This window comes from Urocampus carinirostris, chromosome 10, assembly GCF_059441175.1.
Source record: "Urocampus carinirostris isolate Australia breed hairy pipefish chromosome 10, RoL_Ucar_1.0, whole genome shotgun sequence".
Lineage (NCBI taxonomy): Eukaryota > Metazoa > Chordata > Actinopteri > Syngnathiformes > Syngnathidae > Urocampus > Urocampus carinirostris.
The window spans coordinates 21,873,954-21,901,609 of NC_142358.1; the positions used below are offsets into that span (position 1 = coordinate 21,873,954).

The following is a 27,656-nucleotide window of genomic DNA, read 5'->3' on the forward strand; positions in this document are numbered from 1 at the left end:
GTTTAAAATTGTTTGGTCTTTTTTCTGTTTTGTAAATCTGTAAATATTTTAATTCATGTTGCCTTTGTTTTTGTCAGGACCAGAACGGAGACAGGACCCACTTGCGTTATGTTACTCTCAGTTTTATTGGGAAGAAAGGAAAGGATTTTGCACACACGATCCGGTGATCGCTGGTCGCGGGAAGCAGGTTGCTCTGAACGCGGATGTGGCACTTCCGTGGCGAGCGATGGCGGTGTCGGGAACGGAAAAAACGGGTCAGTAGCCGGGACAAGAGAACAAAAAACGTGGTCGGGATCAGCGAGGAGTTGAAAGCCAGGAGTGGAGAGTAGACGTGGTCAATATAAAAAAAATGCGTCCAAGCCGGGAAACAAACGGGAGCAAAAAACAGGAGTGAGTCAGGGTCGAAAAGCTTGCCTAGAGTAAACTGAGGTTCGCAGATGGACTGAAAATGGGTGACGGATAGACGTGGGTTTAAATAGGGACAGAGAGCCAATCAGAGTCCGAGGCAGTTTGCGCCTAAGGAGCGGGCACAGGTGAAGCATATCGGTAATCGTGACAGTTTGTCAGGGATAATGTTTTAGACATAACAAATATACATTTTATTTTGGTATTTTACAGTTTAGTTGTTGTTGCACTGAAAAGTCAATACTTTTAATGAACATTTTGTTGTTTGTTTTGTGGGATTCTGAGTTGCTTGGCATTGAAGTTACTTAGTAGAAATAACTTAAGAGTTAAAATGATTTAAATATTCACTGTGAAGTGAACAAATAAGTTATTTAGTAGAATAATGGATCTTGGACTGTCCTTATGCCTGCAAGAAGGCCTAGATGTTCATAATTCAGAATCTGGTTGGCTAAACCAGGGGTGGGAACCCTTTCGGCCCAAACAAGCATTAAAGCAAATATTTTGTTTTTATGTGAGAGCGAGAGCCACACCATATAATTTTAGACAAAATTCAACAAAACACCCAAACTTGCTCTCTAGACTAAAGCTTATATGTCAGCGCATTTTATTTCAGTGTGTTGTTTGATGATTTGACAACATTTTGGGAAATAATGATGCCAGAGGCTGTGTCTCTTATCAATATAAATAACAAAATGGTTCTCCCTCCACAACTACTTAAGAGTGATGAGGCTCATTTTGACTAACATTTTTGTCCTAAAAAATGGTTCCCAAACAAGGTGCGCGCAAACTTATTTTGTAAAAAATGTCACAAAATACTGTCGTATTTACTTTCGGCGCAGACAGCGCTGGGCAAAGGTGAGAAGGGAGTGCGCTGTTTATAGGTCCACCCATCCATACCGCTCACCCAATAAAATTGCTCTGGGTGGTTTCCTTTTGTCGTGTTTACAGTTTGTTTTGTGGGTTTGCATCATAAAGTGTCTCAACAGTGAACATATGTTGTTTGATGAGCTTCTAAATAAATATATTATTTAGCTACGAACAGCCAAAACTGGGTCTGTTGGTGTGACACCTTCATTGTAAATTGCAGTTTATACATGTTCTATATATAATGGACCCAAACCCTTATTAAATCGGCAGTGTTGTACAACGATTAGAATGATGCAGGAAATGTTTGCTTTGGTTGTGTTTTATTTCAGAGCCAGATGTACTCATTAAAACAGCTATATATGGCTTGGGAGCCATAGGTACCGGACCCCTGGGGTAAACCAGCATATTCATCGTCACTATGTTATGCCTCAGAAGGGGCACTAGATCTGCCTGTGGCGGCATCTGGACAAATTTCTAAGCCTGGCAACAGGTAATGGCTAAAATGTGATTGGTTAAATGCTTAAATATAAAAGCACACATCTGAAGCAGTCCGACCAGACAGCGAATTTGAAGCAATAAAAGGAAGCTGACAATTATTTATTAAGTATTCAGTTTCACATATTTATTCTGAGGGACGTCAACATCGGAGTGGCCTTAGCTGAAGAAAAGCATCATCACAGGCTGCAAAATCTCTTTCTCCCTGTTGGCCATAAATATGCTGGGGTATCCTGCAGAAGTAAAGTGTAAAGGTCGACTGTCCGGATCTGGCCCTATATTCCCCTGATTAGAGCATTTATGGACGATCTCACAGTTACCGCAACATCAGTGCCCGGATGCAGATGGCTCCTTCAAAGCCTCGATCGACTCATTAGCTGGGCAAGGATGTGTTTCAAACCCTCCAAGTGCAGATCCTTAGTCTTGAAGAAAGGAAAGGTTACCGACCCCTTCCGATTCATTCTGAGCGACACAAAATACAAAGTTTTCAGAAAAATCAGTGAAGAGCATAGGCAAACTTTTCTGAAGAATACCACTGCATGTCAAGCTAACAGTGTTTTCCTTGCACTATTGCTTGTCTGTGCTTTCCAATCTCTGAGCAATACCTTGTAAATATGTATACCTAATTATACTAATATATTTTTTACCTTCTTTTGCGTCTTTCTTACATGTTTATCCTAGAGAACCACCTCTGTTATTAATGACAATAAAGAAAAGACGTATTTTGTAAAATGTTGGAAAAAAATGCTTACGTTTAAAAATGTGATAAGATCACTGGGTTTTTGAAAAAATACAAATTGTTGTTGTAAAAATAGCTAAACAATAGCTACAACCCAACCACAGTTTTTTAAAAAAGAATTCTGTTCAACGTATAGTATTAAAGGTCCAAATGTTGTGGATTTTTTTGAAGGGCTAGCCGTCCAGTCTGTCTAACAGAATTATTTATATTCAGTAACGGGTCTCCGCCCCTTTGGTAAAAGCCAACATCAGCCTCTTAAAGTGCTGATTAGAGCTCTAACTGTCATATCTGATATGTATTGCTGTACACACAAATGCACACACTGGAAGTCTGGCAACAATCCCTGTCTCTTTCCATTTCCTTCGCTTACATTTTTATTAACTCATTAGGAGAACTACCAGTTGCCTAATTGGCCAGCCAGCATGTGGATCAGGCTTCTTATCAAGTCTCATAAGAAGAATTAGACCCAAACAGAAATAGAAGCACATCCAAAGCCCAAAGGATACACTTCATTGTCGCGGTTCACATTCGGACTCAATGTTTTTAAATTAACCCAATTTGCTTCCACTTCATATTTAATAGTAGAGTTATCAGCATGTTTCAATTTCAGGGGGGGTGAAATTCAAAATAAATAAATCCTATTTTATATTTTACTCCTCCTGGTAAAAAGGTACACTACATTCCATAAATAAGGAGCATAGTTAAACTTCAGATTTTATCATCAAAATAGCAATACGCACGGTGGTCAGAAAATCAATACAATGTACCAGTAAACCTGCAAAATCACTCAACATTACATCTACTGCGGTTCAGTGATACACTTAATAACTGACTGGTGTTACTCTCCGTAATGGAAACAGTTACTCAGAATACAATAAAGACTTCAAGCAAGTGGTAAATCCTATAGAACAGGCATGTCAGACATACAGGGAGTGCAGAATTATTAGGCAAATGAGTATTTTGACCACATCATCCTCTTTATGCATGTTGTCTTACTCCAAGCTGTATAGGCTCGAAAGCCTACTACCAATTAAGCATATCAGGTGATGTGCATCTCTGTAATGAGAAGGGGTGTGGTCTAATGACATCAACACCCTATATCAGGTGTGCATAATTATTAGGCAACTTCCTTTCCTTTGGCAAAATGGGTCAGAAGAGGGACTTGACAGGCTCTGAAAAGTCAAAAATAATGAGATATCTTGCAGAGGGATGCAGCACTCTTAAAATTGCCAAGCTTCTGAAGCGTGATCATCGAACAATCAAGCGTTACATTCAAAATAGTCAACAGGGTCGCAAGAAGCGTGTAGAAAAACCAAGGCGCAAAATAACTGCCCATGAACTGAGAAAAGTCAAGCGTACAGCTGCCAAGATGCCACTTGCCACCAGTTTTGCCATATTTCAGAGCTGCAACATCACTGGATTCCCTAAAAGCACAAGGTGTGCAATACTCAGAGACATGGCCAAGGTAAGAAAGGCTGAAAAACGACCACCACTGAACAAGACACACAAGCTGAAACGTCAAGACTGGGCCAAGAAAAATCTCAAGATGGATTTTTCTAAGGTTTTATGGACTGATGAAATGAGAGTGAGTCTTGATGGGCCAGATGGATGGGCCCATGGCTGGATCGGTAAAGGGCAGAGAGCTCCAGTCCGCCTCAGACGCCAGCAAGGTGGAGGTGGGGTACTGGTATGGGCTGGTATCATCAAAGATGAGCTTGTGGGGCCTTTTCGGGTTGAGGATGGACTCAAGCTCAACTCCCAGTCCTACTGCCAGTTTCTGGAAGACACCTTCTTCAAGCAGTGGTACAGGAAGAAGTCCGCATCCTTCAAGAAAAACATGATTTTCATGCAGGACAACGCTCCATCACACGCATCCAAGTACTCCACAGCGTGGCTGGCAAGAAAGGGTCTAAAAGAAGAAAAACTAATGACATGGCCTCCTTGTTCACCTGATCTGAACCCCATAGAGAACCTGTGGTCCCTCATCAAATGTGAGATTTACAAGGAGGGAAAACAGTACACCTCTCTGAACAGTGTCTGGGAGGCTGTGGTTGCTGCTGCACGCAATGTTGATCGTGAACAGATCAAAGCACTGACAGAATCCATGGATGGCAGGCTTTTAAGTGTCCTTGCAAAGAAAGGTGGCTATATTGGTCACTGATTTGTTTTTGTTTTGTTTTTGAATGTCAGAAATGTATATTTGTGAATGTTGAGCTGTTATATTGGTTTCCCTGATGAAAATAAATAATTGAAATGGGTATACATTTGTTTTTTGTTAAGTTGCCTAATAATTATGCACAGTAATAGTCACCTGCACACACAGATATCCTCCTAAAATAGCTAAAACTAAAAAAGCCCCACTCCAACTTCCAAAATATTCAGCTTTGATATTAATGAGACTTTTGGGTTCATTAAGAACATGGTTGTTGTTCAATAATAAAATTAATCCTCAAAAATACAACTTGCCTAATAATTCTGCACTCCCTGTACTGTACATTCGTTGGATCATTTAATCCGACCCGCCATAAATTTCTGAGTATGTCAAAAAAACAAGCAGTCTCTGGGTCATTTCTTTCAAAAGTTATGATTTTTAAATCAATGCAAACTGAATGCTCACCCAGGCCTCTTGAGGGCAGCAAAAAATATATAGGCCTGGCCTCATCATTTGTTGTAATGTAGTCTTTTTTTTGCCCATGCGCTGCCAAAACATTTATTTTGTATTTCTTTACATTAACTTCCAACGATTATTGAAATAAAGGCAAAATGTATATATTTTTCGTTGCTCCCACTTGAGTTTGAATAGAGTGGTGAGTTGCTTCACGTGTAAAACAGCATCAACTCAGCTGTTAAATCGCAGTTAATTAATTCAATGCCAAACATATTTTTTTTCCCTACTGTTTGTGATCAGCGGCACGGCAAATGGGTGGTTAGCACCCAGCCCCACGGTGCAGAAGTTCAGGGTTCCCGCGCAGCCTCCCCGTGCAGGTTTGCATGTTCTCCCTGTGCCTGTGTGGGTTTCCTCCGGGCACTACGGTTTCCTCCCACATTCCAAAAACATGCATGTCAGGTTAATTGGCCGGTTCAAACTGTTCCTAGGTGTGAATGAGCGAGTGAATGGTTGTCTAACTCTGTGTGCCCTGTCACTGTCTGGCAACCAGTTCATGGTGTCTCCTGCCCACTGCCCGGAAAGAGCTGGGATGGGCTCCAGCACCCCTGGGACCCTAGTGAGGATAAGCTGTGCAGATAGTGGATGGATTGATGTTTATGAAAAAATGTATTATGCCTAGAAAAACATCCCTTGTCATCCATGATTATAATATTTAGGGTTGGCTAATAAATTGGGCTAAATGATAAAACACAATACTGAAAAGGTTCTGTTTTTGGTTTGGCCATATATTTCTTACTTTGTTCCTGGGGTTGGTTATGAAATTGTCAAAAACTCACTTAGGATAGGGCGAATGCAAGGAGTAAAAACACTGATTACTACAGCAAAATAATTGTCTTATATTCAGGCAGGGCAGACGAGGGGTCAGTGTTCCAGTAACTCCAGAAACAGCGAGGACAAAAGTCCAAGAGTTCATCAGGCAGTACTCGTGGTCCGAAAGGGCAGGCAAGGGTTTAGCACACATGAATTCCAAAATGGTAAGACAAGGGTGCTTGGGATGTGACATGAAAAACAATGAACTAGCACAGAGCCAAGGAGACAGTGTTTGAATATTGACGAGGCAGAGTTGTAATAGGAGCGAAATAAAAAAAGTGACCGCTGCTAGGAGAAGAAAAATGTAACCTAGAAATGAGGGACCAAATAAAGTAAGGCTAAGAGAGAGGGGGAGAAAATGATAGAAAGAGAAACTAAGTGCATGGTTGTGGCATAAATTTGACCCTTTTTGAGCAAACCCGCCTGTGTCCCTGCCTACCTGCATTTGGGTCCACCAACTAAATATAACAGCATGTAAATGATTCATTCTGATCAGTTGGAACATACAATTCTGACAAAGTCAGGAAGCCTTGATGCAATAAACTAATGTATGTGTTTTTGCATGCATTTAAAATTTAAAAAAAAGAACTCGTTAAAAAGTATAAATTTTTCTATTTTAGCTATACGCTAAACACATGAACTATCATATACAGATGTGTATTTTTTTAACTCCTTTTTGAAGAATTTTGTATTTTACATAACGTGAGGCTAACCTAAATGGAGTTGACATGTTTGTCCTCTATCTTGTTACTAAGGGTACCCTAAAAAACAAAAACCTTATGGAAGGCTAGGCAAAAAAGTGAGAAGAAAAAAGGTGCAGTTTGGTCACTTAAAGTCACTGTAGTTAATAACTCTTTGTAGCCCGTAGCACTCATTTTCAGTTGCACTACCTAATACAGTGACATCTAATCGTCAAATATTACACAGTGTATCTTTAATCTTTCACAGGTATTGAAAAGATTCTGTCAAACACAAAATGATACCCTAAAATCTTCAATTCTGCAAGGCTACATCTACGAATATTGTATCCCTCTATCATTGACGCATAATATGTACAGTCCACTTATGATTTCAGTGTTGGCTGTTGTTTGATAATCTTTTTTTATAGTTGGCTTTAAAACTGAACCTACCGATACAAATGTGTCAATTTCAATTTTATAATTATTAATATAGTTTTATAATGTAGTGAATTTTCTACTTGATGTTGTTAAAATAGACGTTTCTGGCAAAGTCAAGAAGCCTTGATGCAATTGTTTTTTGTGTTCATTTAAAATCCAAAACGGGTCAGTGGTGGCCCTAACACACGAGGAGTTAAAATCAGCCATTTAGATAATTCACAAGGTAGAAATTTGCCCTTTTATGATGCTGTTTTATTTTGATTTTAACATCAATATGTCTAGACCAGCATAAGGATATGCTCACTCCATTGCCTTTCTTTTCCCTGATGCCTCCAGCTTGCCAACTCAACTGCAGTAATTGTTACGCACGCCCAGCCTTTGCAGGCTTCCACCTGCTTTTCAGCTGTTAGATGTGTATCCATCTATTATCCTCAGTGGGGTCGCGGGGGTGCTGGAAACCATCCCAGCTATCTTTGGGTAGTGGGCAGGAGACACCCTCAACTGGTTACAAGCCAGTTGCAGGGCACACAGGGACAACTCACTTGCTCATTCAAGGGACAATTTTAGCCAGCCAATTAACCTGACATGCATGTTTTTAGATGTTTAAAGATTGAAAATATTACAAAGCACTCCGTTCCAGGCATTATTATGGCAAAAAGTTAAACGTGTGCCAATTTCTCCTGTTTGGCAGGCACAGTTCTGGTGTGCTTGCTGTTTTCACATCTATTGACCTTGAGTAAATTGAGCCAGAAGTTGCCAGCTGCTCTAAGAAAACAGTGTTACGTGGTTCATAAAGACTCGTGCACTAAGACATCTTTTTCCACCTTCAGCCGCATGGGAGGCAGCTGTCAATGCTCATTTTTACACGAGCCTTTGCCAGGGTTGTGTGCCAAGCGCGGATGCCACCACTGAACAAAACTACTTCAATGAATTACTAAGTGCAGTTCTGTTAAAAAAAGCATATAATTACCTAAGGAAATTTAAATCAATTTTCATCAAACTGGAGTGCACTTGAATGCGATTTGGTGCTGATTACTCACACCCGCACGAATATGATGTGTCACACATGAAAAGGTGAAGCTTTTTAGTTTACCAGTAAATAACTCTAAAGTGGGGTGGCCAACAAACACAAAAATCTGAAAGTTTTTTTCCCTCTTTTGGATAACTTTTAATCCAACATTGGTAGTCCTAGGAGTGTGCTACATTACTGGTTGGTTGGATCCTTTAACCATTCGGGTTGTAGGGGCACCATTTCCTGTGGTGTGTCTTGTGCAAGTACAGACCTTTCACATAGTACCTTACCTTAATTACAAATTAAATTTAAAGCTCCGGTCTTCAGTGGTAACATCTGGAGAATTTCAATACTTGGATTTTCTCTCGCTTGTCGGGTAAATTCTATGCCCGAAAGACATCTTGTGTCTAGAAGTTCTCAGGGCTCAACTTCCCAGTATCTACAGGTATCACTGTATTTAATGTATACTTTAATATATATGTGTAGTGACATTTTTTTTTCAATACAACTGTAATGTTTGTGATCTAATTAATACATTTAGAGGTAAATGAAGGAGTAGTTACATTCACTGCATAATGTTACATTTATAAGTTACATCATGCCCTTACTGGACAGCCTATACGCCTATGTGGCCCTTGGTGAAAATGAGTTTGACACCCCTGTTCTGTTCTATAACATATGTCCTGTGCTCCGGCCAAAGTTTAGGACACCCTCATTTCCTATCAGCGATATTCATAATGCTGTAGTATCTTAGCCTGACTTGGGCGTGTCCCTAAAGAGAAAATGAACACACAGCCAGTCAGAAGCCGAATTTGACTTTTTATTAATTTCCCCTCTGACACGCGATTTGATAGCTTTATGATATTTTGATTGTGCCGTATGGCTGTACACAAAATATTGCATAGCCATACCTGTATTCCCCCAATTTTCTTTTCCCCATAATTGGTGTCTCACAATTTCGAAATCTGGCCGGTGAACCTGTTCTTACTTGACTTGTGTGCAGTAAGACTGTATCAGGATGCAGCGTCAGTTACATGCTAGTTGGAGGAAAGAGAAGTGTTTGTTGCCAGCTAAGGGTGCAGTCGTCTTCTCACCCTAAGTCAGCTGGGATCATTTCAGCAACCTTGGACGGAATAAATCTTGTTAAAAACGATGAGCATGCAACCAACACCATGAAGGAAATCTCACATTTGACGGGAAAAGGAAATCGAACAATAAGAACCACGAAAAAGAAAACACTCACAACTACCTCCAGCAGTATCAAGGAACTAAAATAAGGCATACTATTGCCATACCTGATAATTATTTAATTAAAAAAAAAAAATCCTTTCCATTGTAATGTTAACCTCAAATTTGTGAAATGGTTTGACGTCAAATGCATCCTGTCATTTGAAATAAAATATCTGCAATCAATGGCTAAACTTGAAGAATTCTCAAAGCTTATGATTAGAATTTCTCTAATTAGAAGTGTCTGGCAAACATTACAGTGTATTCTTTTGATTTTATGTATACAGAGTACATAAGTGCAAGCCAATCCAAGGATTTCTCAACATTTCTGTGTGGTATAGGCCACCCTCTGCTACTCTAAAGATGGTATTTTGATAATACAGTATGTTAAATACGAGTTATGAAGCAAAATCCACCATTTTTTATGTTTCTCCGGAGGTGGCCATTTTTAAAATGCTCTGGCATCAGCTAAGAACCAATCACAGTTCAGCTCCTGGATTAGGCAGAGCCACAATAGCTAATTACCTTAAGTTTAACTCATTCAGTGTCATAAAATATAAATACGTTTTCAGAAGCATGGTCCCCAGGTGCCAGGCATGGAAAAAAATATAGATATTTTTATTTAACTATTCCAAAGGCGCTTCTGATCAGTAAGTATAAAGCCTCCTGAAAATATTGTAGTACCATACATCACCACTAGATGGCAGAACTGGGTTTGATTAGAACTTTGTCAACACGCTTTGTGCCTTGTTTTGTTTCCTGTGTCCACCGTATGACACGTTATCTGTATTAGCGACCCGTGTGACATGTAAGCGCAGTGTTGTGAGAAAAAATGAAGCTATAAGTACATAAAGTTCAACAAATTAAAGCTTTATTCTTTGTAAAACAGATGACAAAGTGAATTTGTTATCGATGGGGCGGATAGGGAAGACGTTTAAGGTCGCCGGGAACAAGGGCTGGAAAGTTCTTGCAAAGTTGTGTTTTTGAAAAAAATAATTAAAATAAAATAAATAAAAACGTGGTATTTTGCAGGGAAAATGCCCTTGTCTTTATGGAAAACTTTGCTTAGATATCCAAAGTATTATACACAAAAAGCTGTTTTTCTCAGTTTTTTGGGAATCGAGTAATTTCGTGAAACTTACCAATGTTCAACTGTTGTTTTCTACATAGTTGTAAAAGCTAAAAGCATACCTTTCTTAAAAATAAAAGGTAAGGGTTCTTTTGATGTGTCCTATGTCTGTATAGCTTCAGAGCTTAATCTTCTGAAAGCCTTCAAAAATATATTCAAAATGAAATGTCTGGCACTGAATGCGTTAATTATATGTGATGTCTGCCTTCTTCACTCTAAGGCACTTATGACAAAGGTTTTCTACGCCCTCTTAGATAACCTTGAGAAATGATTGTGATATATACCAGGAATCGTTGTGTAGTTTCTTTCACTGCACTTTACTTCTTGAAAAAAGTGTTGTTTGCAGTTAATAGATTTTGCTCTTTACTGTATTTTAACTAAAAAAAAAAATCAGTTGACAACATGATAGAAAATGTTTGTTTTTGACTTAGAAGTCAATTTGGGCCACTCCCTAAGATAAAAACCTTGCCTGGTGGCTGAATAATAACAGCTAGCATCACTAAGGCAGCTCCTGGCATCCATCCTCTCAATTAAAAACATTGGAAGATTTCAAATTAATGCACATAATGCACCACAAAACAAAAAAATTAAGTCGTGAGAATATATTTAGCTTTAGAGGTTAGCTGTTCGCTTTATTATCTGTATTTCCGTCGCGTTGGGGGCCGCTAGCTGAAACTAGCACACCATTAGTAACTTGGTTTGCTTAAGCAGCTAAAATCAGACTCTGTCATTAGCTTTATTAGAACAAGCAAGTAGCATTAACAACTGGCATACACATCGAGCATTGCTCGATTAAAATATTGGAAAATTTAAATTAATGCAATGAAAAGAAATAATTTTTACTCAATTTAGGTATTATTTTCCATTTGATTTTATGTTTTCGTCAGCCTGAATTGACCTTGACCAATTAGGTGTTAGCTTTAGTATTTTCTGGCATTGCTTCAAGGGTCACTAGCTGACATTAGCACATAAGCAGCTTCTTTTAAATTCAACTTTCAATCAGTCTGACCCTTGGCTTGTAGTCAAGTTTTCGATTTGGCCCTCTATCCGTTTGACTTTGACACCCCTGCTCTGAAAAATTCACAAAAGAGCCATCCCCAAGGTAGATGAAAACAGTTGGAATGTGCTTCGTAACTTTCATTTTACAAACACAAAAGGCTAATTTTAACTAAAAGGGGCACATACAACATAATATTATTGGTTATTACTTTGTGTTGATTTCTGCTTTTCAGTCCTGAAATGATTGAAAGTGATTGCATAATGTGTGTGCATTTTATCAAGTATTGTAGTTTGTTTGTGGGCACCATTCGATTACTTTTTGATTTGTTTTCTACAGATGAATGGGTTTGACCCTTAGCAGGAAAGAGTTTGTTTGTGTGTATGTTTGTGTGTTTGAGTTTGTCTGTACAACTGCACCAACCTCTATGTGAAAGTAAAGGGGTATAGGCCAAGAAAGAAATTATATTTCTGTGTGGCTACAGTTAAAGGTGAATACTGTGCGCTGCGATTTTTTTTTACAATTTATCTTTAGTTTGGCCTTGACACGCACATACATTTAACACACCAATAATCTGACTGCCGCAGTACTCACCACATGTTACCTTCCATCCAAATGTGCCGTCCTTTTTTTATAAACATCAATAAATTGACTTTTTTAATCCTCTCTCCAGGAAACAAGAACTATTGAAAATTTCCAACGTCCCCCTAGGAGAATGTCCTCCGTCACCACCTCGCACCGCTCCACCCAGCATGAAGGTAGGAACAAACACACGTGCACACTTTTGAGTAAAATACAAAGTACAGTTTTTCTGGACTATAAGGCGCACCTCAAAAGCCCGAATGGGACAGAAATTTCAAGGTGTGCCTTATAACTGGGTGCGCAGAATATGGTGGATAAGAGTGGAAATGGACACAGTTTTTACAGGTGTGCATTACTTGGTTTTAAAGTATACTGCTGTAATTGGTTCCTGTAATTGAATTAATATAATTGATTATCATTGCTTAAATAAAGCCACAAGGCGCACAAGAAATTCTAGCCAGCGCACAAATATGAGGGCTCAAAAATACTAATTAAGAAGCGACTTAAGTCAAAGTCACATTGCATGAAGGTAAAAATACACGGGTTCCCCTGACGTTGTGTCCTAAATGCGGTATTTTGAATTCGAGTCGAAGTATAACGAAGTTGAGTAAAGTTAGTAGAGTTGGTCGAGAACCGGCTTCTTCGGCTCGGCTCACTAAAAGGAACCGCCTCTTTTGGGTCCTAAACGGCTCTTCAGGTTATTTTTGCTTCTTTCATCCCTATATGGCCAAATATTATGTAAAATTATGCACAAAATCACTTAAAGGAAGGGGAAATAGAACAAAAAAGAAAAAACATACCAAAATGAAAATGTAGTGGAAAGCTGAGAAAAAAGAAACAAAAGGAAGAGAAAAAGAAGGAAAAATTCTGAAAAAGCCAGAAAAAAAGAAAAGAAAGAAACAAAGGAAAAAAAGTAGATAGAGAACAAAAAGAAAAAAAGTAACAGCTAGGTAAAAATAAACACAATGAGATTTTTTTAAAGGAATCTAAAAAAAAAGAAAAAAACAGAGAAAAAGAAAAAGTTTGTGTTGCATTTAAAAAGTTTCTAATTATACCAAGGCAATCTTGTTGCCAACATTGTACTTCCACTAAAAAATGTGATTAAATACAGTTGTGTATTGTGCAACCGACTAAATAAGCCCCCCAAAAATTGTAGTATTATGCGACAAAAGATACCAGGAAAAAAAAGAAATGGAAATCTTGTGAAAGAATGTTATAAAAACAAATGACGTTTGTAGGCCGTACAACCTTTGCAATAATACATTAGTCAATTCATTCAAAAGGGAAAATAATTTTGCATTGCCGGAAACTCAGCAAAATGTAACGTGATGTCAAGTTTTGGACATGTTTGATAATGACTCAGTTGCCACACTTGGGATTGCTGTTGCTCACTGTTGTTTCAAGCGTTGCTCACCGACTTTGTGTGAACGCTCTGACCCGTGGAAAATTAGAGGGAACATTGGTCATAACTGTATTCAATGGTTCTATGTGGTTAAATATAAACATGCCCACCCCACAATACTCGTGGCTGGTGGTGGAGGGCTAAATATGAAAACATGAGTCTTGCAGGTGTATTCAACGATCAGTGGACACTGTAGTTTCTATCTGCATTTGAGAAATGCTTTCCTTTTTAATGTGTCAATCAACACTGCAACTGGCTTTAAGTTTATTAATTTGCATTAACAATGCAGATGTTCCAGATTTTAGTAAATGTATGGGAAGGGCAAAGCTGGCATTTTTGTTTGTTTTAGGTGTCATACATTCTGAGACAAGCCCTCAGTGTCGACTAGATTTATCACCCCTCTCACCCCCATCATGGACTGTTCACTCTGCTAGCCTCTGGGAAGAGGTTCTGTAGTGCGCGGTGCAGGACCACCAGGCTCCGCAATAGTCTAGTCCCCCTGGCCATTAGACTGTTAAATGGTCAATCTAACATATAGTTAACTTAAATCTAAACGGCTGCTAATCTGACTTTTTGCACTACTGGCAGTTTTTTATAGCTTGCCACTCATTGCACATTGCTCTCTGCACTACTGAAATTACAGCGTTATTGTTACAGTGTTAATGTTACTGTGTACCTGACTTGTTAACCTGACTGCCCATTTTGCACATCTGGTTAGCTACTCTTCTTGCACTATCGGCACTATGGTAAAACACTATACGTAGCCAATTACAATACAACTTTATTTATATCTGTACATTCAAGGAAACTGTGGGGGTCAGATGCATTGACATTTCGTTCCGTATACACGTGTACTAGAATGACAATAAAGTAGATCTGAATCTGAATCTGAATCTGAAAAGTTTACGTGGGTTTAACGAGTACTTTCTCATGTTAGAACATGTTAGCAAAATTTCAACTGCAACTGAGTCACCAATGTGTGACTGCTAAATAATTTATTGGTTTCTGACATTGGCATATGTGAAATTCAATTTGTGCATGAGAAAGCATTTGGGAGAAAACCACAAAGTTGGGTGTTATCATTCGTGCTTTCTTGGAAATAACATTTGGTGAAAGGTTTTATTGATCATTTCACAGTTACACTTTTTTTTCTGTTTGAAGATGCTTTTATGAGTGTTAATGCGGCAGCGTGTTGGGGAGGCAGCATCAAGAAGAAGGATGCCTCTCGTCTCAATAAACTGGCTAGGAAAGCGAGCTCTGTTGTGGGCAAAGAGCTGGACAGCCTAACAACAGCAGCTGAGAGACAGGCACTGAAAAAGCTGAGGTCAATCATGGACAATCCATCGCATCCGCTTCACAGCATTATCTCCGGACAGAAGAGCAGTTTCAGTGACAGACTGCTGTCACTGTCTTGTACTACGGACAGACTGAAGAGTTCTTTTCTTCCTCATGCCATGAGGCTCTTTAACTCCACCCGGCAGAGTAAAGGCCCACATTAAACCACACCACCTACATTGGATCTTACTGCATTATGTGTAGCACTATTTAGTTAATCTATATAACATGCTAAAGTGGGCATTTGCACGTCACACTGGGTATTTGTATATTGTTTTTCTTTTGGCTTTATTATTGTATTGTTCTCAGCTCAGGGATGCTGCTGGAAATGTGAATTTCCCTTAGGGGATGAATAAAGTATCTATCTATCTATCTATCTATCTATCTAATTTGCAGAACGATGGACTGCATGCCCAGAAACCCATCACTCGCTTGACAGTATGTAACCTTGAACAAAGCTGTGCCTATTGAAAGGAACAGTATGGAGAGGATGTGCAGAAGTGAGATATAGATTTTTCCCATTGCATCAAAAACACAATGATGCAAAGTTTGTGGGGATATTGAGTGGACAATGCGAAAGAATAAACTAAAATGTATTTTATCATCTTGAATGAATTATATATGGACATGTGATCATCAAAATAGCTGCAGTGTTAAAATGCTTCAGAGCCCATCCCAACTACCTTTGGGCATTGGGCAGGGGACACCCTGAAGGGTACACGGAGAAATACAAGCGTCCGCACACTCAGTTATACCTAGGGACAATTTGGAGTCACCAATCGACCTGCCATTCGTGTTTGTGAAATATGGGTAAAAAACAGAGTGCCCGGATGAAACCCATGCAAGCACAGGGAGAACACGCAAACTCCGCATAGGTAGGCCAGTTACGGGATCTGAACCCAGGACAGCTGAACTATGTGGCAGACCTGCTAACAGCTCAGCCTGCTTATGTTATGTGAATTTGTTATCTTAAATAAAAAACATTTGTCCTGCGATTATTTGTCAACCAATCCAGTGTGTACCCTGCCCACTGCTCTAGGTAGGCTGGGAATGGCTCCAGCACCCCACGACCCAAGTTAGGATAAGTGGCTGGAAAAGGAATGTATTAATAAATTAATATATTATAGGTGTGGGTTGCCATGGTACCGGCCTTAGCAGAAAAACGTTAATTTACCTTTCCCAAGGCATAACTTACAGGGGATCTCAAGGTCTTTCCAAGCCATACAAGAGACAAATTCCATTCACCATCATATGGGTTTAGTATTGAAACCTCATTTCAGTGCTACGTTAGTGACGGCACCACACGGTCTGCTTTTTATTCCCAATAAACAAGGAGTGCCCAACAGGAAGTGGGCGGGATAAGTTTACCTTTTACTTTGTTTCTGTAACCCTCGCTTCAAAAAGATGCAAACAGGAGCCACTTGTAACACATATTGTTCGCCAATTTTTACTTATTTATAGCTTATTTACATCAAATTAAGATTTAAATATGTATATTGTTATTTTTTTTAATTCAGGTATTTTTTATTTATTGAATGTCATAATTGCCCTATTTGGAACACCTGTGGCAGCTTGATTAGCGCCAACAGCCCGGACCAGCTGATGGGTGGCCACACCCTTCTTAAGCCCCCGACTTCAGTTTGTCAGATCGTTGCGAGCTGTTGTGTTTCACTCAGTGAGCGTTCCCGTCCGACTCCGTCCCTGTTAAAACATGTTTCCTGCCTGATTCCCGCTCTTCGACCCGTTTCTGAACTTGACTACACCTGTTTTGCATGCCGCCTGCCTACGACCACTATTACGAACTTTACATCGCCTCTGATCTCCAGCCTTGGTCAAACGACTTGCCATTCCCGCCTGACTTCATCCGACACGGAAGTGTCACTCCCGCCTTGCTCGTTCCCGCTCTCCGCCAGAGTTCGGATCAAGCAATCAGGCAGGCCTCACTCTCACTCTCTTTCAATAAAATCTGAGAAACAAATGCAATTGAGTCCTGTGTCCGTTCTGGTCTGTGATATTAAATTCCATGGAGACTGAGAGGAAATAATTCTCCCTCTGTCTTGGCTTGTCTGTCGTGCATAGTAATATCCTGTATCCTGCTCCTGTATCCAGTATCCCGTATTGATTCCGCCTGTCTCGTCCTGTTCGGTATCTTGCTCCAGTCTCCAGCGATCGCCAAATCACTGGCGTTTGCGTTCACGCGCATGACTGTCCCATTCCTGTAAAATATAGCTTGTGTGAAAACGTTATGCGTCCGGGTCCTCCGTCTGTTCGGGTTTTGACAACAAGTAAAACTTGAACTTGAACACAAGACATCCCAGAGTTTGTTGGTAATTTAAAAGTGAACACTTGGTCTGTTTGAAACCATATTTGGTTCTTAATGTGTTTTTAATTTAAACTATAACAGAGCAGATCTTTTGTATCTATTATGTGAAAGAGAATGTTTTTCTTTTCTCAATAAACAACACTATGTGGTTGTTTATTGAGACAAAAACCTGGGGCGGCAGTGGCTCAGGAGGTAGAGCGCTCATCTTGGGATCAAGAGATCGCAGTTCGAATCCCGGCTCCTCCGTGTTACATGTCGAAGTGTCCTTGGGTAAGACACTGAACCCCTAATGCCCCCAATAAGCAGGTTAGCGCCTTACATGTCTGGACGGCCGCTATTGGGAAATGTGAAGCACACTGTAAAGCGCTTTGGGAAGTCTTGACTTGAAAAGCGCTATATAAATGCAGATCATATCATTTCATTTCATTTCAAAATTAGAGCCCTTTTTGTTGGACAACAAGCAACTACCTGACATTGGTTTACTCCGATTCTTTTTTAAAGTTGCACTCTCCATTTATTTTAAACAAATCTAGTACTTTTATTCTTATTGTGTTTATTTTGTCCTTTATTAGCATAGTTTTCGAAGGTAATCCAGTCACATTATTGCGACATTATCAGTATTAGGTTTAATTTACTGTGATACATTTTTCGACAGGTAATCAGTAACTGTATTAGATTACAAAGAAAAGTTCCCAACCCTAAAGGTAAACTCGTAGTGGCAGTTTAAGTAAAAAAAACAAAAAACAAAAAAAAAACAATCAGAAGAAAATTGCCATATGGAACAGCACGGACAGCACAGAGCAAAATTCAAGAACCACTTATGTTGGGATTTCACAATCCGCCGCCCAGCGCCAGTATGTAAGCTAAGTTAAAGATGGGCTTTTTGGTTCATTGGAACCGATCAGCCTTGACAAAGTGGAATGAAATAGCAAGCATCCAGGTTTTAGCATTGGCTCTAGGTGGTGAAAAAAATACAAATTTATGGGACTTTCTGACTTTTCTGAGGGATTATTTTGAATTTTTTAAAATGATAAATTACACTAATACCCATAACAGGAAAAAAAAAACGTTGTTTCAAAGGTACGCACCAAACTTAAGTCGGTGACCCATGACAAAGCGTTTAACCTGAGCGCCTTGTCAACAATGCTTTGTCATCTCAAATGGCTCATTTGCATAGATAGTGATGTAGATTGCCCTTAATCGGTTCAGTGAAAACGTCTGATGCTCTTTGTTAGGTGGATAAACACTGAAATGATAATAATGTATCTGGGAAGATACTGTGGCTGACGAGATTTGTATAGGCACGTAGGGTCGCGTTACGTGGCTAAAATGTTTATTCAAATATGTTTGTGTGTAAAAGGGTGTGTGTGTAAACCTGTCTGCATGTGTCACAGGGGTAAACTGCACACTGGTACAACCAGTTTTTTTGCTTTGGCAAACCCTTTGTCAACCCATTGACTTGACATTCCTGTTCAAGGTGTAGGATTTCGACAGGGAATAAACATAGGCAAAGGAAAAGAAGTGTATGCAAGACGGACGCTAACAAATGAAGCTGCAGAGATGTAGATTACATATCTTAAGGTCTGCATCTGATGTCTACCAACGTTTGGAGTCACAAAAATCAGGTACTCAATTATTGGTACGAAATCAGCTGGATAAATCCTTGTACAATATTGCTAGACTACAGACTATGTTTTCAATGCAAACCTACAATACAACAGAACTGCTGATCCTGGGACAAAGACAGAAAAATGCCTCTGGTAGAAAACAGCGGAACGATTTGAAATATTACGTAAAGATTAGTTTTTGTCAAAGACACAATCTTAGTGGAGAAAATACAGGAACCAGGGATTGTATATATGTACAACCAATTAGAAACGATGTATTGACAGTTCAGGGAACCTCAAAATCAGATCTTTCCCCTGAGATGGCAGATCACAGTGGGTTTTTTTCTCTCATCTCATCTCATCTCTCATTAGCCGTACCGCTTATCCTCATTAGGGTCGCGGGGGGGCCGGAGCCCATCCCAGCCATCTCCGGGCAGTGGGCAGGGGACACCCTGAACTGGTTGCCAGCCAATCGCAGGGCACACAGGGACAGACAACTCATTCGCTCATTCACACCTAGGGACAATTTGGACCGGCCAATTCACCTGAAATGCATGTTTTTGGAATGTGGGAGGAAACCGGAGTGCCCGGAGGAAACCCACGCAAGCACGGGGAGTGGGTTTTTTTAACCATAGCAAATCCCCCCCAAATATTTACATCAGAATTCGGTATATTACATCATGTTTGGACTTGCGAATCGGGATTTTCTATTCTCCAGATAATAGTGATCAACTTATATCCACAACATTCAATAAACATTTTAAAGGAATAACAGAGGCAAATTAAAATAGAAATGTCCATTTCTTCCACACAGTGCTAAAGTCTCACTTCATCCCTCCCTTGTCCCCCCTCAGCCCATACTCAGATTACTCAACCAAATCGTGCCTGGGGCCAGTTGCTTCCAAAACAGACATCACGTCATGGCTTTCTATCATGCTCGACTAAGACCTCAGCCGGAGCGTTAAACAGAGAGAACTCTTTCAGTTATGAGGGCTTGGTATATTTGTCGTTCAGATGTTTTTAAGTGATGTTATGATTACAATGTATGCAGCTACTTTTCTTGCGGCTGTGCGCATGTGCGGACAATTGGACCATGCTGTGGCCAACCTATCCCATGCAATCCCAACTGAGGATCCGTGCTGTGCTCATGCTCGGATCGAATGCACCCACACTACTAAAATACAGACTTTAGCAGGACACATGCTTGTGCACGGTTTTATGGCCCTAAAATGAATATGCCTTACTTAACTGTGCTCGGGGCCAGAGGCCTCACGAAGTTTGTACTTTTTACATTTATATTTGACATACATGTCATCACGAAGGCGGGCGCGTATTTTGTTGTCACAGAATACTGTTAATTGCAGACTACAGAGCAATCTTGATTAAAAGGCAAATCTAAGAACGAAAGTATATTTTGTTTTCGCACAAGTCACACTAGATGAAGTAATTCACATCAATTTCTTAAATTTTAAGTAGTGTCCTTTTGGGTTTCTGTAGTTTGACTTTTATGAGCAAGTTTTTGCTTCATTTTATTCAACTGCGATCTGTAGAGGTCAATTGATACACACGTTCTATTTTATGATTAGACACTATCGATCTTAATACAACAGTATCGATCCAATCCAGTATTGATAATATCGATGTTTGGATCGATCCACCCACCCCTAGTTTCTATGCAATCGCAGGGCACACAGAGACAGACAACCGTTTAAGCACTCACCCTTGGGACAATTAGGACCTGCCAATCGACCTGCCATGCATGCTTATGGGACATGGGAAGAAACTGCAGTGCCCATAGAAAACTCACTCACATGCAAACTCCACACAGGGAGTCCAGTAATTGGAATTGAACCCAGGACCTCCGAACTGTGTGCTAACCAGTCAGCCGTGCCACCTAACACGAATATTTTACTCAAGGGCGTAGTTTTGGCACGGAAGGAGGGGACATGTCCCCACCCATATTAAGCAATCATTGTTCTGTCCCCACCCATATTATGTGATCAAAGTGCTGTCCTGAATTTGAAACTTTGTTACTTTCTGCAGTCATCTCCTGGCTTAAAGTCACAGATTGAGTCAGCTCAATCGTCAAGTATTTGCATTTCTTATACTCGCTCAAATAAATTGTTCTTTTTTGGAGGTTTGGGTTAGCATTTGGACTGTATTTAAAACGTGGATTTTCATGCTACACTAACAAAAAACTGCAATGACGATATTTCTTTCTGCAACAAATACACAACACCCCAACTCCCCTTTCCTTCTACCTAATGTGTTGCTCATCCCGGAACAGTATTGCTAATGGTAAGATAAAAGCGGATAAGCGTGGGGTGGATAAAAGAAATATAAAGGCTCTTTGAACTCAGTGGGGCATTGATAACATAAAGAGGAAATATTTTTCTTTTAACAATCTATGGACACATTAAACGACGCACAGCACCTTTTAAAATATATCCCTACCAATACCAAGACCAAATCTACGCTCTTGATTATGTTAAGTAATGTTAGTTTTTGTAATCTATTGTTTGGGTTTTTTTTGTTCTATTTTTCAAGTTTTTGCAGTAAACAAAGTATGCCGATAACAAATGTAAATAGATGTGAACATTTCTACTGTCTAAAATACATAAGCTCTGCAGCTTTAGAAAACATTTAGTAAATTCTGTTTAATCTCCTATGTATGCAATAAAATAATTAAAAAGTGTAATACGCAGACCAGTGGGATATAGACAGCTGAAATTTGCTCAAGTACGCAAAAATCACAATTAAAATCAAGGTTGGGTAGGGTTGCATTAACTTGATTACTTTCAATTACTTTTGGATTACTCCAATAACAAATATGCTAATAAAAGACAAAAGAAACTAAATATGAATAAATCTACTACATTTTGTGCAGGCTTGGGGAGTTACGGAATACATGGAACGGCAAAAATGATGTTGGCAAGCTCTTTGGATTTATTTACATTTTGTTTCTGTCGCATTTTATGTTAGTTTTGCCGGACATCAAAGAGATCAAAGCCAGGAGAGAAAGCTTACCATGTGTTGTGAATCATAAGTTTATTCATATTTAGTTTATTTTGTCTTTTATTAGCATATTTGGTATTGGAGTAATCCAAAAGTAATTGAAAGTAGTCAAGTTAAAGTAAACCTACCCAACCCTGATTAAAATCCATCACAATTTGACAAGCTGTCTTTTTTTATTTAGTTTTCCATGCTGACTCCAATCTCCATGCCGTGTATCTTGTTTAATATTTACCCTGTGATAAACCTGGTGGGAGTATGTACCTTGTGAAGGTGAAGCAGCAGGGACAGATTTATGAGTTTTCATCGAAAGTAATTTCAGGTAGCACTGGTTTTTATTAGGACTCTCAAAATCTTGTAATCTACAGATTTTTACTGCTGGGATCATTCAAACGGTGTTTAAAGGTCTTTAAAGCCATTTCTGTCTTGAAGAGCTATAGGGTTTGAAATATTTCAGTGTCACCTGCTCCTGTACCAAGGTAGGATGTGTAGAATGGTTTCTCGAAAGCAGTGTGTGATTACTGCGTGAAGTGAAATACTGCAGTCAATTTGGTCTTATAAGAAAACTTTCTGAACAAGCTTTAAAATGCCTCACCATAACTTCAACAGAACATGAATAGCACAAATTGAACTGCATTCAGTGTAAGGTGCATTACGGAAAAACAGTACTTTAAAATCTAAATCAGTATGCCACAGGTTACTGACAACGAGAGAAGTGTAACTATGAGAGTCAATTTTACCGTAGTTACAATAACTGTATGCACTCGCATATAAGACGATCTTTCAAAACTGCTTTAAAACACCTACATAATAAAACAACTTCTAAAAAAAAGTGTACACAAACCATTGGAAGCAGTGAACCTTTTATATTTCATATTGTGAATTTTTTAGCGCATGCAAACTAATAGATGAGACACTTCATATCCATTTTGTCTTTTGTCTCCAAACCACACGAATAGTTTCTTTTCTATTTCTGGGTAAGGTACATGACGTTTTTTCCCCCTCCAATATATTTACAAAGCGAAACACCAAAATTCTGTCATGATTTTACATTGCTTTCACCTTCTCCAGCTGCTGTTTGTTTCCTGATTGGTTTCCCTCCTATTTAAACGCAATGTTTCTGGTCACTCCTGGTCGTTCCGTCAGCGAACCTCCGCACATGCAAGGCAAGCACTATTTGACTCTGGCTCCCGTCCGTCCCGTCCTTACCTGTATCCTGCTCGTCTGCCCCTGGTTTCCCAATCGTATCCGGCTTCCTGACTTTTTCCTTCCTTCGACCATGCTCCGATCTCCCGCCCCAGCTACTCCACCCGTTTTTGCCCACCTACCACGCTCTGATCTCCCGTCCCGGCTACTCAACCTGTCTGCCCATCGACCACGCTCCGATCGCCCGTCCCGGCTACACCAACCCGTTTCCGCCTTCTGAACACACTCCGATCCCGTGAGCTCCCTGCCCCTTCTGCCCAGCGATCGCCGGATAGCTGGCACTTGCTTTCCCGTCCCTGACTTCTCAAGCTTCCGCAATAAAGTTTGTTGTGAAACGTTACGCGTTTGGGTCTACTGTCTGTTCTGACAAATTCAGCAGTCTTTTACTGTAAATTCCCTGCACACATTTGCCCCATTGGTTTGTTGTTCCAGTATAAGCTACACCCGCTGCCCCACATGCTGCCTACCATTCTGTACTGGTGACACACAACCAAATAATTTCCCTTCGGGGATGAACAAAGTATCTATCTATCTATCTATCTATCTATCTATCTATCTATCTATCTATAAACTAACCCCCTGATTTCAGTATTTTATTGTATTGTTGTATATTCGGCTTAGATGTGAGTATATATGTTTGGAAGAATACCGAAATGAGGAGAAATTCAGCAACCTCGTACTCTGGATCTGAGACAGCGCCACCATAACTGTATTGTCGGTAAACATAAACATGTAATCAGTTGTACTTTGTCAATAGATAAACACACACCCACCACTTTGAATTATTGCTGGCAGATTGGGAGTTGAGTGTGACATCGTAAACAAAGCAGTAGTGCATAGTAATCAAAGGACACTGTTTTTCATGATTTGCTAGTAACCGAGTAACACAACACATTGTAATGACAATTATTAATAACTCATTACAGTACTCGTTACAGAGAGATGAAATTTCTTAGTCCAGACACTGGTTCCTAAATTTCAATAGCACGTGCATAACTTATGATAATGATCCTTGCACACCATGAAGGCCTGATTTCCTTGCACAGCTTGATTATGTGACAAGGCAGGTCTCCCTTGGGAGAAGAATGTGTAAATGCATTTATTGAAGCACACACATACTTGTTTTTGTGTTCCTCTCCAAGGAAGTGATTGCTTATCACACTGTGTGCACAAGGGTGTGAAAAAAAGGGCGCTGCCCTCTTGACTCACTCACGCCGCCCGAACACAATGAACCCGAGTCCCGGACCTGCTGCTGTCATCACAGCTCATGTGTTGAATGTGCAAAAAGATATTTGAATGTCAGATTGTGTTTGAGGTCAAGATATTTAATTTTTGTTTGAAAGTGCATGATTGTTAGTGTTTAAACATTGTTTTTGCTTTTTTCTTACAGTCTGCAGAATTCTTCGATATGCTGGAGAGGATGCAGGTATGACATCCGTTTGTTTTTGTACACCTACCATGACAGACTGTTCAATATTTTTAGTTGAAATACTGGATGTATTCTTATAGTGCCTTATAATGCATTCAAAAAACTCATGCATTTTGTTAATTGCACAAATGTTTCTTGACTTATTCAGGAATGTCTCTTTTCTCGAATTAAAAAACAATTTAAATTTATTATCAAATTCTCCACGTAAAATTGTTACATAGGGTCTGTTTCTACCCGGCTCTAAAGACCAGGTTTAAAAAATTGACTACACCAAAGACTGAAATCATAAGTGGACTGTCAGTCAACACAATGACAGGCAGCTCATGTGAGCTTTAGGGGATTTTCATTTTCTTTAATTATTACGGAGAACCGGCTCGACTCGAGGATCCCCGGTGCTAGCGTGCAGCTAGCCGGCTGCTCTCGACTTTCTTGCGCTGAAATGACAAGCCTTCCAATTTCGTTGTACAATACTATTGTATAATGACAATAAATGACCTTTTCCTTCCTTCATTTATTCATCAATTAATTCATTTATTCGTTCAGCCTTTCTCGCTGAAGTAAATATGTATGGGTCAAAATTGACCCTAACACCATGGTTGTTATTCCAGTTAATAATATTTAAATAATAAAAATATCAAAATGATTTTCTTGCAGAGATACCATAATAACCCTTAGTAATAGACAGAAGATGGAAAAAACATTTATTTCTTTATTTATTCATGCAAATTGTTTATAACGTTTTATTTCTCATATACAATTCAACATAGTTGAGTCTACAAACATACAACACAAACAAAAAATATTTATATAATTCGCATTCCCATAACAGACAAAATAAACAAGGAGAAATGATAATAAAATAAATAAAATTAAAAGGTGAGGTGTTTGGACATCAAATTGAAATTGTGTAATAGGCCTCCATCTTTTCTCAAATCGATCTAATTTCAGTGATTTTTTACAATATTTTGCCTCTCCATTGTTTTATGTCAGGGGGTTGTGGTTTCAACCAGGACACTGTGATCATTGTCTTTGCTACCAGAAGCATAACTCTTATTACATGGTTGTACTAACCAGTCAATACATTTTCTGGCAAAATTCCCAATACATAGGTCACTGGGTCTAACCGCAACTCCCAACCAACAATTAATTTTATTTCTGTCTGAATACTTCAATGTATAGTTCTTTTAAGGACCATTTTGGGAAACTCAATTGTGGGGTATACAGGAGAAAAAAGGCAGAGAGACACACACAGAAAATTGAAAAAAACACAATATTTTCATGTAGGAAGAAGCCTAACAAGCTAAGAGGTGAAAAACGGTATAATGTATAATTGTTTTTAGTGTGTTTTACAGCTGATTTAGGACACAAGTCGCCGGCAACTTTCAAACATGGGGATTGTTACCTAAAAGCTATCACAAGAGGATGGTAAATGTCCTTTCATTATCTGACCGCTGTGAATGGACAAAAGCGAATTTTGACCTCACACCAGTTAGCATGCAGTGAGCATCAGATATAAGCTACCATACAACTCCCTGTTTTTTATTCGGAATGTATTGATTTTTTTTTTCTATGACCTCTTTGTTGCTGCTATAGACTCCCAAGGGCACTAAAAAGTGTGAGCACAGACGGGGGTATAAAAAGGAGAGGAAGAAGAGGGTGTTGAGAGGAGGCATGAAAAGCAGAAACTGAAGGAGAGTGGAACATGTAGCCAAACGAAATGTGCAGATAATTTTGGAGGGGAAAGATATTTAAAGGATCGAGTGCCAGCATACTTCAAAGATACATAAAATTGCATCAGGTCATGAATTATTGCCGTAGATTACCACCAAATAACAGCAACATTGAATACAGATAGGGACAATGATGAAAACAGTGCGTAATGGTCGAATAGCGAACAACAATGAGTTTGTCACGGTTGCCCATTGCCCTCACTTGGCGCCGCCCGTTTGGCACCAGCTCTGGCTCGTTGCCTGATTGGCTTCCATCCTTTTTAAACTCAGTGCTCTCATTCACTCCTTGTCAGCCCGTCAACAAACCTTTGCATTTGCAAGGCGTGTATTTTGACTCAGTATCCTGCTCGTGTATCCAGTAGCCGGTATAGATCCCGTCTGTCTCGTCCTCTCCGGTATATTGCTCCAGTCTCCAGTATCCGGTATCGATCCCGCCTGTCTCGTCCTGTACGGTATCGTGCTCCAGTCTCCAGTGTCCGGCATTGATCCCGTTTGTCTCGTCCTGTCCGGTATTTTGCTCCAGTATCCAGTATCCAGTATTGATCTCGTATGTCCCGTCCGGTATCTTGCTCCAGTATCTGGTATTGTTCCCGTTTGTCCCGTCCTGTCTGGGTTTTGCTCGTGTATCGATCCCGTCTGTTCTGTCCTGTCCGGTATTTACTCGTGTGTCCTGTATCGATCCCATTCGTCCGGTCCGGTTTCAATCTCGTCTGCCTCTGACTTCTCTGTAAGACTTCTTCCGACCAGCGATCAACGCATTACTGGCGTTTGGATTTCACGCGCATGATTGCATTCCCGGAAAATAAAACTTGTGTGAAAACATTACGCGTCTTGGTCCTCCGTCTGTTCGGGTTCTGACAGAGGTACTGTATACTGGTAATAATCTAGATATCACATGCAATCTCCTTTGCAGGTGTCCAAAAACAGAATAACTTATCAGTAGTGTTATTTTAGAATTTGCCAGTATTATTAAAGTGAAACTTTTCCTGCAAGAAAATGAATCTCAAATATCTGGGGAAAGATTTTTTACACAGTCGTTTGTTAACTCAATATTTGATCCAATGACAGCATACAAAATTCAATCATCTATCTCTGTGTCTTCTTTCCGGGAGAAAATGATTATTTTACGAACATAGCAGAATATTGCAGTGCATCTCAAAACGCAAGTTTTTTTCACTCTCACGACCAGGACAGAATCAGGACCCAAATTCGTAGCGTTAGACCACAAGTTTATTGATAGAAAGAGGAAGGGCAGCGCCCACGATCCGGTGCACGCTGGACACCGGAAGCAACCCGCTCACCCAATCGGATCATGATTTTCCGTAGCGGGAGATGGCGGTGTCAAGGACGAAAAAGAAACGGTCGTAGCCGCAGACAAACGGGGAGATCAGGAACGGACAGGTGGAGAAAAACTGGTGCAAAAAATTATGATTTTCTTTTTTTTTTTAAATGTGAATCAAATTCTCTCTCCAGCCGCAGTGTTGATTTTGTATTGTTGGTGAGTTCTTTTAGGTGCATTTACTCAACTGTTACAATAAACCAGTTAACACGATGCCAACCATG

General features: G+C 39.7%; 1 protein-coding gene across 8 annotated transcripts in view; it reads left to right on the forward strand.

The window, feature by feature from the left end:
* rap1gap2a (RAP1 GTPase activating protein 2a) overlaps window positions 1–27,656 on the forward strand; it is a 145,105-nt gene that overhangs the window by 74,422 nt on the left and 43,027 nt on the right. For 7 of the 8 annotated variants that reach the window (XM_088346420.1, XM_088346418.1, XM_088346421.1 and 4 more), the window contains 2 exons: window positions 12,141–12,225; window positions 24,325–24,360. In XM_088346420.1, the coding sequence (XP_088202546.1) occupies window positions 12,141–12,225; window positions 24,325–24,360 (121 nt within the window). Of the gene's footprint in view, window positions 1–12,140; window positions 12,226–18,605; window positions 18,735–24,324; window positions 24,361–27,656 lie in introns of those variants that run through there. The other variant, XM_088346423.1, reaches the window with a different exon arrangement.